This window comes from Neophocaena asiaeorientalis, unplaced genomic scaffold (genome assembly GCF_003031525.2).
Source record: "Neophocaena asiaeorientalis asiaeorientalis breed wild unplaced genomic scaffold, Neophocaena_asiaeorientalis_V1.1 scaffold134, whole genome shotgun sequence".
In the NCBI taxonomy this organism is placed as follows: Eukaryota; Metazoa; Chordata; class Mammalia; order Artiodactyla; family Phocoenidae; genus Neophocaena; species Neophocaena asiaeorientalis.
In genome coordinates this window covers 19,796,149-19,807,246 of record NW_020185339.1, presented here as the reverse complement: position 1 = coordinate 19,807,246, position 11,098 = coordinate 19,796,149, and the positions used below count along the sequence as shown (strand labels likewise).

Below are 11,098 nucleotides of genomic sequence, written 5' to 3'. Positions count from 1 at the left end.
CTCCTTGGAGACTTCAGTATGCAAACTCCCTTGGCTCAGCACTTTCCATTTCCCCTCCCTGCTTTACTTTTTCCCATGGCACCTACCACCATCTAACATATACTTTACTCATATATTTTAATTTTTGTCTCCCCCTGTCTGATAGGTAGAATTCTAAAGATATACCCTCAAGATTCCTGTCCCTTAGGTATTCAAATAAACACTAATCTTAGCACAGCTGTGAAGGGACAATGTCATTAAAGTTGCTAATCAGCCAACCTTAAAATAGGGTAATCATCCTGGACTATCTGGGTGGGACAAATGTAATCCTTTGAGCTTTTAAAGGCAGAAGAGTAAAGCGGAGGAGAAATGGCGGAAGGGGGACGTCGGAGAGATTCGAAGTGTGAGAAAGACTCAGTGTGCCCTGACTGGTTTGAAGATGAAGGAGGCAATGTGATGGAGAAAGCAGATATTCTGATGGAGGTGAGAGAGGCTCTCAGATGACAGCTACTGGAGGGGCAGAAACCTCATTCCTACATTTAGAAGGAACCGAATTCTGTCAATAACCTAAATGGGCTTGGAAGCAGATTCTCCCTTAAAGCCTCCAGAAAAGAAACACAGCCCTGTTGTGGAAAGATGAAGCATACCCATTGATTTCAGCCTTGTGAAACCCAGAGCAGACAAATAGCCGAGCTACGCTGTGCCTGGAAGTCTGACCTACAAATAATTAATGGATGTTGTATCACGTCCCTAAATTTGCTAAGGCAGCAATAGAAAACCAATACACCCTATTAGAATCTAGGCCTTATGAGGGCAGGGATCCTCTCTTTCTTTCCCCTGTGCTGTGCTCCAGAACCCAGAATAGCACCCAACAATAAAAGATAGTAAACACTCGTTGAATGGAAGAATGTATCCAGTATACACATTTTCCCCATGAAATCTATATTTTACAAGATCTTATGAAATTTTTACCCCAAAATATTGACTAAAAATATTTAAAATGTAAAAGATGAATTGATTTGAAAACTGTCTATTCAGGAGTTTGCATCTTTGCAAGTTAGCTGTGGCTACCGCTTCCATGGAGCCAACACGAGAAGCAGTCAAATACCGCTTCTAAAGCCGTGGTTTTCAAACTACATGTTGTAACATATTTGTGGGTTATAAAATCAATTTATGGGGTTGAGGAAGGGATGAAGAGAGGGAGGAATGAAGGAAGGAAATAAAACCAAAAAATCAGAACTTTAATTTTAGTGTGGGGTGTATGAGTGTATGTGTATGTGTGTGGGAGTGTTGTGTATATGTTGGATCACAACGTAAGATGTATTTCTTACTTAGGTACCATCAAGATAATTTGAAAACCACAGCCCTAAAAGTTGTCATGCTCTGTCCTGTGGACCAGGGTGCAATTCAGGGCCTGGTCAGAGGTGAGATGAAGACAGAAGAATGGGGAATGTGTCTGTTAGAAAGGGCTGATCAAAAAAGGACCACACTGCACTAAGTCTATGTTAAATTTACAAGACAAGAAGACAGCTGTGATTGAATCATTCACAAATTGCACCCCCTTAAGGTGAGAAAATGAACTTTTCTCCTCTTGTGTTCTTCCTTTGCCTTGGACCTGGAGTAGCACCCCTGGACACCATTCAGACCCACCAACTCAGAGTCACCGAGTCTTGGTGTAAAATCAGGCAGCATCTGGAAGGGGATGACTTGAGGCTTCAATCAACAAAGCACCCTAAGATGCTATTTCTTTTCTCCCTTAGAGGGAGAGGATGAAAAACCTAACACTTACCTCTGTTCTGAGATTAGCTAGTTATTAGTGTCATATAAATTTAGTTGGAGAGGAAGTTAGAAATGTCCTTGGCACAAGGAATCAAAGAATAACTGTTGTTTAGAGGAACTTGAAATTGAATATAGCTCAACATCCTCATTTTTTTTTGCAGATGAGGAAGCTGAACTAGAGACTTATGTTATCCCCATTATTATAACAATGTTACTCGATTTATATTTACGAGTGATTCCAATGTTTATTGTTAGTGGGCTGCATATGGATAACAAAAGAATAATGCAGTCGTCTACTATTCATTTCCCCACTCAAGGGCATACTCCTGGTGGGCAGGCACCATGCTATGTATGTCTTTGTGCTCTAGTTAGTTACTACTGTGGTTGGGGAAATTAAATAAGATAATACCTGCGATGCACTTAGCAGAGTGCCCAGCACACTTTAAGAGCTAAGTAAATGCTTTCATATTTGATTTTGTTGCTTTGATTATAATATGAGCATTCTTACTGTAGAATATTTATGCACAGGAAATTTTTTAACATTTGTTGATTTTCACTGCATTATACAACAAAATAAAATCATATTTTATGCCTTGAAATCCATTTATGTTTGAAGGGACATTAAAAAACTACAGAGTTCTTATCTGCTTAAGGCACTTTAAGTAAATGAGTAAAGATGAAAGAATTCCAATTAGTTAAAAATTACTCAGAAAATGTCTTCTTAAGCATATGAGGATTCATGATTCATAAAGATAATATTTCTAATGAAAATATAAAAACCTTATATCAAGTTAAGTTCATTTTTCCTTAGGTAAGAACCAGACATCTGAGCTGCATGACCATAGGAGTGTGGAGTCCATACCAATGGCCAAGGGCTGTAAATCCTAAAATCAGAATGTGACTTCTTTTAGGAGATATTCCACAGAGAAAGAGTATCAAAACATTAAAAGAAATGAATCACAGTCTGTTTTTTCTGAGGATTCTAACAATGTTATCAAAGTTTTTTTTCTCAATTTTACAATCTCTACAGCACATTTCCCCCCTTCTACTTTTCTATTATATAATCAGCATATAATTATGTGCTGTTTCACACTGGAAAGACTATTCTTTTATTAATGACTCTTTGAAAAGTTCTTTATTATTTATCTTTGAAAGTGAGTTTGAAATCAAAAGGCTTTCATGGCTTTTCCTTTTTTTCTTTTTAACTTAGGAGTTCTTTAAAGTAATACAGTAGATGGTTACAGATGTCATACGCAGTCATTAGTTTCCAGCTTTAAGGTGAGAAGTAGGGTTCGGGAAACAATGTTGCACCCTCCTTTCTCTGCAGACTAAATGTTTGGGGTTTTGAAGAGCATGTATGCAAATATTGCTGTTCTAACGAAGGCTGTCTATTCTTTGCCTTTTCCCCTTGTTAGGACAATTAGAAAATGGGTTATGACAATAAGCTTCCTGAATCTAGTACAAAGACAGAAGGAGGATATAATTAGCATTTATGGGAAGTACAATGTACGTTCCAAATTTGTCTTAAATGAGAAATTCACCCAGCCCCTGATCTGTACTCAATTCTGGAAAGTACCATGCATCTCTGCTGAGGCCAAGCAAGCCTCATTGATGTTTTTGGCTGACTGGTTTTTTTCTAACATTCAATTTACCAGAGCACTCCAGATTGGATACGGGCAGTTATGAAGGAGGATGTACATTACTGCAAATTTTAATCATTTCTCGAGCCATTTTGCTTGCAGTGATAATCCCATAAGACCAACATATCTTGCGTAAGGAACCCAAATGACTTTTTGCTGACAGCAGCTCTTCAGTTACTTTTATAGCCTATTCCTGCTTAACTTCCAGACTTTCCCATTTGTGGCTAGGACCTGCCAAATCAGGGCTTCAGTGGCTTCTTGGCTCACCACAGCCATGGCTACCTTATTCAAGACCAGCAAGTGGATAATAACACCAGTGATTAAAATAATGATCAGATTTCTTTTCAATAATATTGCTGCTGTTTATGTAGGGCAGAACCTACCTCTACCCAACACTTCCACTGTGGGCAAAGTAATGTCGTGCCAGAACTATTTCAAGAATTTATCTCATCTCCAATACTTTTTGGACTATTTCAAAGGAGATGGCAGAACACTAATAACATGATGACCCTGACAACTTTGCTTCTTTGGGGCCTCAGGGAAATTCACCTAATTGTTTTGTGAGCCAAACTGATATTCGTAATTGAACATCATTTTGCCCAGGCATTTGAAATGCCATGACGTTCCTTTAGTTGAAAATGTCCAAGTAGCTTCACTTTCACCAGCAATCTTTTTACTTGTGAAGGAAAAAGTAACAATAATTTACTTTGATTGTACTGAAGAAGCTCCTTCTCTCAAGCCCTCTTATATATAATGATTTTTCCTTTTTAAATGAGAATCATAGACTCTCAGGGTCGGAAGGAATTTTTAAGATAATTTAATACAAACACCCACTATTGCATGAATCCTCTCTACAGTATCTTCAATGAGGTCTTCCATTAACAGCTGTTCTCCAGGGCAAAGGAGATGAAGGAAAAATAGAAAGGGCAATCCATTATAAGTTATATGAATTTATAAATAAAACAAACTAGAGGATCTAGATGTGGTCTTCCCTACTCACAAGTTCTCAGTCTTTCATCTATCTTGTTTAATTACATTATGAAGAATTTGTGAAGCAGAGACTCAATTTTACATTTGAACTATTGAGAATATGGCCCAACAGGGAGTGAAGCAACACTTCTAAAACAATTTATTATGAGAATTTAGATCACATGCTTCTGACCTTTTCATTTCAATGATCCAAAAAGCTAAAAATATTTTTAAAGGTCTACTTTATATGAACAGAATTATAGGAAACTTTCATCACTATTGCTTAAGAATAAGTTAAATGATCTAGTATAAACTACAGGTTAAGAGATTAGGTTCTGGAATGAAAATATACGGTTTGATCTGTAACTTCCCATTAATTAGCTATATGACCTTGGGAAGTCACTTAACATTTTAAAGCTTTGGTTTACTCAGCTGTAAAAGGAGATAATAATATTACCTCTTTCACTGGGCTATTAAGAGGATTAAATGAGCTAATTCACATGAAGCACATTGTTCAGTATATGGCATATGTTTTAAGTATCTAATAAGTGTTAGCTTCCTCATACCCACTGATGTAATAAAAACATAGAATTACGATGTAGAGAACTCACTATTTAAAAAAAAAAATTGTTTCAGAATCTTAAATCTCCAGGCATTTACATGAGTGCTATTTTAGACTAAGGATTAATAGTGTTAGGAAAAAAATTTTCATGCTATAAATAGCTTATAAGGAAATTTTACATTGCCAGAATGGTTTTAACAAATCAATATGGATTATATCATGTGCTAACTGAATAATACAATTATTCTAATTAACTGGTCATGCACTCCACAGATTCTGGAAGAGTGTCAGCCTTCAACTGATGAGTCTAGAGTCATGAAATCATTTGACAAAATATAAAGTTATTATTTATTAGAAACTTGGTTACTTCTCTGTATGTCTGAATAGTCAATGCACTAAAGATATTACTCAACATTATATATCTGATGGGATTTTAAAATAATCCTCTTGAATATGTTCACACAAGGTTTAAAAAAAAAAAACTGCTATTGTTAATCAATACCGTAAATTACAGTCTCTAGTTTTATGTTACATTTTATTAAATAAAATATCCCCTTTTTATAAAACGTTATTCTGTTCTAGCCCCCAGTTATCCAGTTCTAAACAGTAGTCAGCTTTCCCCTTAGGGCAAAAAGCAAAATAAGACAAAACTTTCATTTGCTGATTCCACAAAGAATTTAAATTCTGCCAGTCCGGAATATCCATGGAGGTAATTAGAAAATGAAAGAATAAAGCTATTTTTCACTTCTCTCCTACCCCCCAGAAATCAGTCATTGCAAGCTGAAATACCTCACTGTCTGAAGAGCATTCCTTTCATATTGACCCTGAGATTTGAAAACTCCTCTTGATAACTCATTACATGATTACAAACTTAACCATTAGAAAACTATTCATTGATCCAGATATCAGGGAGGTCAAAATAATTATCTCATAAAAATGAAAGAATATTAACTGGGAAATGTTTGTTGAGTCATATATAAATTCTCTTTTTTTCAGAATTTATTCAGATTACTATCCATCAGAAGAATGAGGGATTGGGGTCACCTTCCCAGCATTTAACACGCATCCTTGGGGCGGGGCTGTTCACGTTTTTGTCAGTATCTCATGAAGGAACAAAGAGTATTTAATTATTAGGTAATATGACAGTTGATGGCAATCTACAGAAGATGTTATTCTGGGTGAAATAAAAATGTGCTATGAAAAAATGAAGCAGGGAGAAAATGGGAGAAAAATGTACTATGGAAAACTATTACCTCTCATCCTACAACCACCACTTAAAGATGTCACTGCACATGCTCCGTGCTCTATTAATTGAGAGACTTTTTGCTTTCACAGGCTGGCTGTCCACTTACCCTAGTTGTTTTCACTTTATTCCCAGAGGAACAGCTCCATCCTTTCCGATCTGGAAGAACTTTACATTCCTCTCCCTCAAGACATGGTTGCATATGGCACCACCATTTCTGTTCCACTATTGAAGCTACAGGAGATAGAAAAATCAATGTAATATTTTCTATTTGGGCTTGTTAATTCTTTGGGTGTACATTTAAAGAGGAACAAAAGCCACATATTTTTCCCACCACTGGGCTGATTAGATTTTGAAGGATGCTTTTTTTTTTTTTTTTGGTCCAAAGGGAATAAATCTTTCTAGATATTTTGACTAAAGATATTTTTTTAATTTTTATTTTACTTTGGTAAGAATACTTAAAATTTTAAGATGGTAGATCTCATGTTAAGTGTATAATACAGTATTGTTAATGATAGGCACATTTTTAAAGGATATTTCATGCCAACATATAGGCTTCATGGACAGTAACATATTGGAAAGAAACTACGTGGATACATGCATGTGCTGATTTACATAAACATATAAGAAAGTGAGTCCATGACCAGAGTCAATATTTTAGAATCAATGTAGTATTTCCCACAAGTAGGCTAAAATCAGGAAGGCATTCAAATGAACACAATCTTTTTTTACTGTGGGCAGTAACTATTATCACAAGGAGTGCACCATGAAAATATGAGCACTTAACACATTATTATTTATGATAACATCAATTATATAGACCCACATAAATGTTTATATCCTTTGTAATTAGGTGAATCCTCCAAGAAAGAAATTAATATTTTGATAAATCTCTATAAAAATATTTCATGTGAATTCTATCCACAGCTAAACGTTCACTCATCTGTGCAGTGTTTATTTTTTCATTGTTAAGAACCAGCCATGTGTTTAGGTACCCACACTATTTAACCATCTATTTTCATTTTTCCTTTGCCAAATAATTTATACACACACACATACACACACACACACATACACACACACACACATACACACACACACACACTCGCCCTCCACTGGCAAATCAATATTTCATGGCATCAAAGTAAGAGGCACATGGACTTATTGGAACCTCATTATAATGCCTTTTGCTACAAAACCGCATAAGATCTTAGACCATCTTCCAATAGATTTTAGATTTCAAAACGCTCTTCAAGTGACCTTGTACCAACCACATGGTTGATGGTGCGGTCCCCCAGGATTAACCCCAGTCATCAGCATCACAGTGGGATTCCAGTTCTAAGCAGTCCTCGTCTACCCTATCCCAAAGAGCAATGGAAGAAGCCTCACCATCCACACAAGATGGAGCAGCTCGTGTGGTACCTGCCACCTGCCCAGGGAAGCAGGAGCACTTGACTGTTTGTGACCGTTCTTCTATCTTGTTCTTATTACAACATCTGTGGAGTGCCACCACCTCGCAAGTGCCCGTTTTAACATGGTGAGCTGCACAAACAAAAACAAAAGTTGAGATAACATTGAGAAAGCTTTCGATACTCCCCCCTCTTTTTAATTAGAAGCACATTAAATATAGCTCTATAAAGGATCCACCATGCATGAAACTAGAAATACAATGATGCTGACTCCATAATGCAGATCTGATCTCTTTGTTAAATGTGGTAGGACCATTTCTGTCAGTAAATGCTTGGTGAAGCAGGAACAATTAGTGACTAGATTAGAATGAACTGTTAGAGCAGTCTGAAATATAGAGGCAATGTGTGGTATCATCAAAAACATATTTATTTGCATATGACTTTTTTTACACCTTTTTGTTCAACGTGTTGATCAAAGTAAGGGAACCCCCGGACAAGGTGCCCTGTACTAGGGCTGAGACAAACTTTATTCTCAAAGTAGGTGGGATGATAAAGGTTATATTCTTCATCTAGGGGTGAGTGTAAGGGCAAGGGCCAGGAAGGGAAATTCTTTTCAGAAATCAGAAGGCAGAGGGTGGGAACCCACTTCCTCAGGATTCTTCTGCTCAATTTCCCTGTAAATGAACTAATTGGGTGATTTTTGAAATTCCTGCCATTTTCCTGAACGTTCCATCCAGCCTCAGGGAAGGCTGCGGCATGAAGCCAACAGTATTTCCCGCACCTCCTGGGGGGGCTGGCCCCACCCCTCAGCCAAGGCAAGGGCTCCAGGAGCTCCCTTGTCCCCCACCTTGCACCCTGGTTCTAAGTTTACAAAGTGTTTTCCTCGTTCCTTGAAGTCCTCTTCCCTGCCTCTGACATTCCCTCCCTCCCTCCCACCTGCAGGGCTGAGATCAGAGAGTGGTGATGGTAAAGGGACCCGACAATGACATGACCCTCCTGTCTCAGGTCAAGGGAGAGAGCTCGGTGGCCTCCCCTCGCCCTTGTGTTTACATTTGCAGTCTGAAGCACTTTAATTTATGTGGGGTTTTTTGGTTTTGGGGTTTTCTTGTTTTTTTTTTTTTTTTGTTTGTCTGTTCCTGTAACTTATTCTCCAACTACTGCTTCCAACTGAAATAAGACAATTAAATGCCTGTTCAGGAGGGGAAAAAAAAAAAAACATTTCTTTCCATTTTGCCTGAGGGAACAACTGCCACCGAATGACAACCACCACAGCCAGAACTTGGATGGATTTATATCTAGCCTGGAAAAAGCCAGTTCACTAAGCTGTGAGGCTCCATCACCCATTTTCTTAACCTCACAGTAAGGCTACTGAACTGTTTGGGTGATTGAAATTTTTGGACCTCACTTATCACATTAGGATAGGGTTGGAGTTTGCCTTCATTGTGTTTTCTACCCAGCATCTCTTCTTCAAAGTATTAACCCTACTGTGAAATGATCAAGCAAAATTTCCATCTGCTAAAGATAAAACCAGCTTAAAATCAAACATTTGTTGAAATGTTATGCTTTCAGAAATGTAAGAACGTGACTGATATAAAAACAGATTTAAATAGAAAAGTAGGACACAGGAAGTTGTTTAATGTTATAAAGTACACTGAGATCATTTTGTAAATGAGATGAGTACATCATGCATTCATATCAATCTTCCCCTCAGAGATGAGGAACCACTAGGCAGTAACTCAGGTTAGATTGCTTGCATTTTTCTTCTAAGAGAGACCAAACCGCATGGATTGTCCACCTCACCCCCCATGCGAAACCGAGAAACTCAGGTGTAACATACAGCTTTGACACATAATCCTCAAAAGAATGTTAAGAAGCAGATACCATTTCCAATGCCCCAAAGATTTTTCTGTCATGGTAGATACAAATGGGGATTTCTCCATGTGTGATTCAAACACAAGGCTATCAAACAAAAGCTAAAAACTTGAAAGCCGGATTTCTGTTCCTTGTGCTCTAGAAAATATTTTCTTAGCTAAGGATGATTCAGTTTGTTTTAATTTATTGAATGCTTTATGTAATATTATACGAGTCAAAATACTGCTTTCTACACTGAACCTCACTTAGTCACATTTTGAGTCAATACCACATATCAGGCATGGTTCTGAGTAATGGGGATGCAACAATGTGTAAGATGGACATAGACCTGCCCTCAAAGAGCTCATATTCCTGTGGAGAAAACAAATAATAATTAGGTACTAATGATTAAGTAAGACAATATTAGATTTTCTGGCTCCTTGAAAGAAATGCAGTAGGGTAATGTGATTGAGAGTAATCAAGCATGGAGGGAAGGCAGATTTTTGTGAGTCTCAGGGAAAACCTCTCTGAGGAGGTAACCTGAATAATGGCCTGAATGATGAGAAGAAAGCCTCCATGATGAAGAGCTAAGAAAGGAGGAACTTTCCAAAGAGAAGGAGCAGAAAATGACAAGGTTCTGAAATGGGGAAACGTGTGGTGTGTTCCCAGGACAGCAAGATGGCCAGTGTGGATGTACTGTGGATGAACAGCTGAGAGGCTGAGGACAATGTGTCAGAAACGTAGGAAGATGGTGTAGGGGCGGGGGCGCCATGGTAAAGAGATTGGATTTTATTCTCGTTGCAAGGGAAAGCCTTTGGGTGGAAATGTTGTCATCCCATTAATGCTTTAGAAGTTTGCTCAAGCTGCTCTTTAGAGAATGGACTGAAGAAAGCAAGAGTGAAAGCGGGGAGACCAGTCGTGAAGGGGTTGCAGGAGTTCAGGAGGTGAAGGATGGGACACAGACTAGACTAAGGGTTGGGAAGAAGTACCAGATGAGGGATATTTCAGAGTAGAGTTGGTTTGACTTGCTAATGGATTGAGTATGAGCTGTGAGGGGAAGAGGAATTAAGGATTACTCCTAAGCTTGTCCTGAGGAATTAGAATTTGGTGGTTCTGGAAGATAGAGGAGGCCTGGGAAAGGGGAGTTTGGCAAAAGTTGGGTTGGGTCGAAATTACTGTAGTTCTGTTTTGTCTGTGTTAAGTCTGAGATTCTTATAAGACACAGGAGTAGAGATGTAAATCAGGCAGCAACATTTATAAAATGGAGCTTAGGGAAGAGATCTGGACTGCAGATACACACTTAAGAGATCTAGGTTGATAGGTGATATTTAAAGCCATAGACTGGACTAAATTACCACGGAAAGGCTACCGCTACCGATAGAGAAGTAGGGAAGGAATAGTCCAGAACCTAAATCTGGAAGAGGGGAGACAGTAGAAAAAAACTGATACGGAGCAGAACATGAGGTAAGAGAAAAAGGACATAAGATAAAGGCATGGAAAACCAAAGAATAAAATGTTTCAAGAAAGAGGGATTGGTCAGTTATGTCAAACGTTGCTGAAAGGTTTAATAAATGAAGCGAAATAATTGTCGCCTAAAAAAATAATATGATGCAGCAGTTAAAACAGAGCCTCCAAAACCACAGTAGCTAGGTTCAAATCTAAGCTT

At 38.0% G+C, this 11,098-nt stretch overlaps 1 protein-coding gene across 1 annotated transcript in view; it reads right to left on the bottom strand.

Annotated features, from left to right (window-relative positions):
* Positions 1 to 5,487: 5,487 nt before the first annotated feature.
* The window catches only part of TAFA2 (TAFA chemokine like family member 2), a 105,982-nt gene continuing 100,371 nt past the window's right edge, over positions 5,488 to 11,098 (bottom strand). The window contains exons 2-4 of the mRNA XM_024736386.1: positions 7,562 to 7,714; positions 6,282 to 6,406; positions 5,488 to 5,550 (exon numbers count right to left, since the gene is read on the bottom strand). Coding sequence (XP_024592154.1) covers positions 5,488 to 5,550; positions 6,282 to 6,406; positions 7,562 to 7,714 — 341 coding nt within the window. The remainder of the gene's footprint in view (positions 5,551 to 6,281; positions 6,407 to 7,561; positions 7,715 to 11,098) is intronic.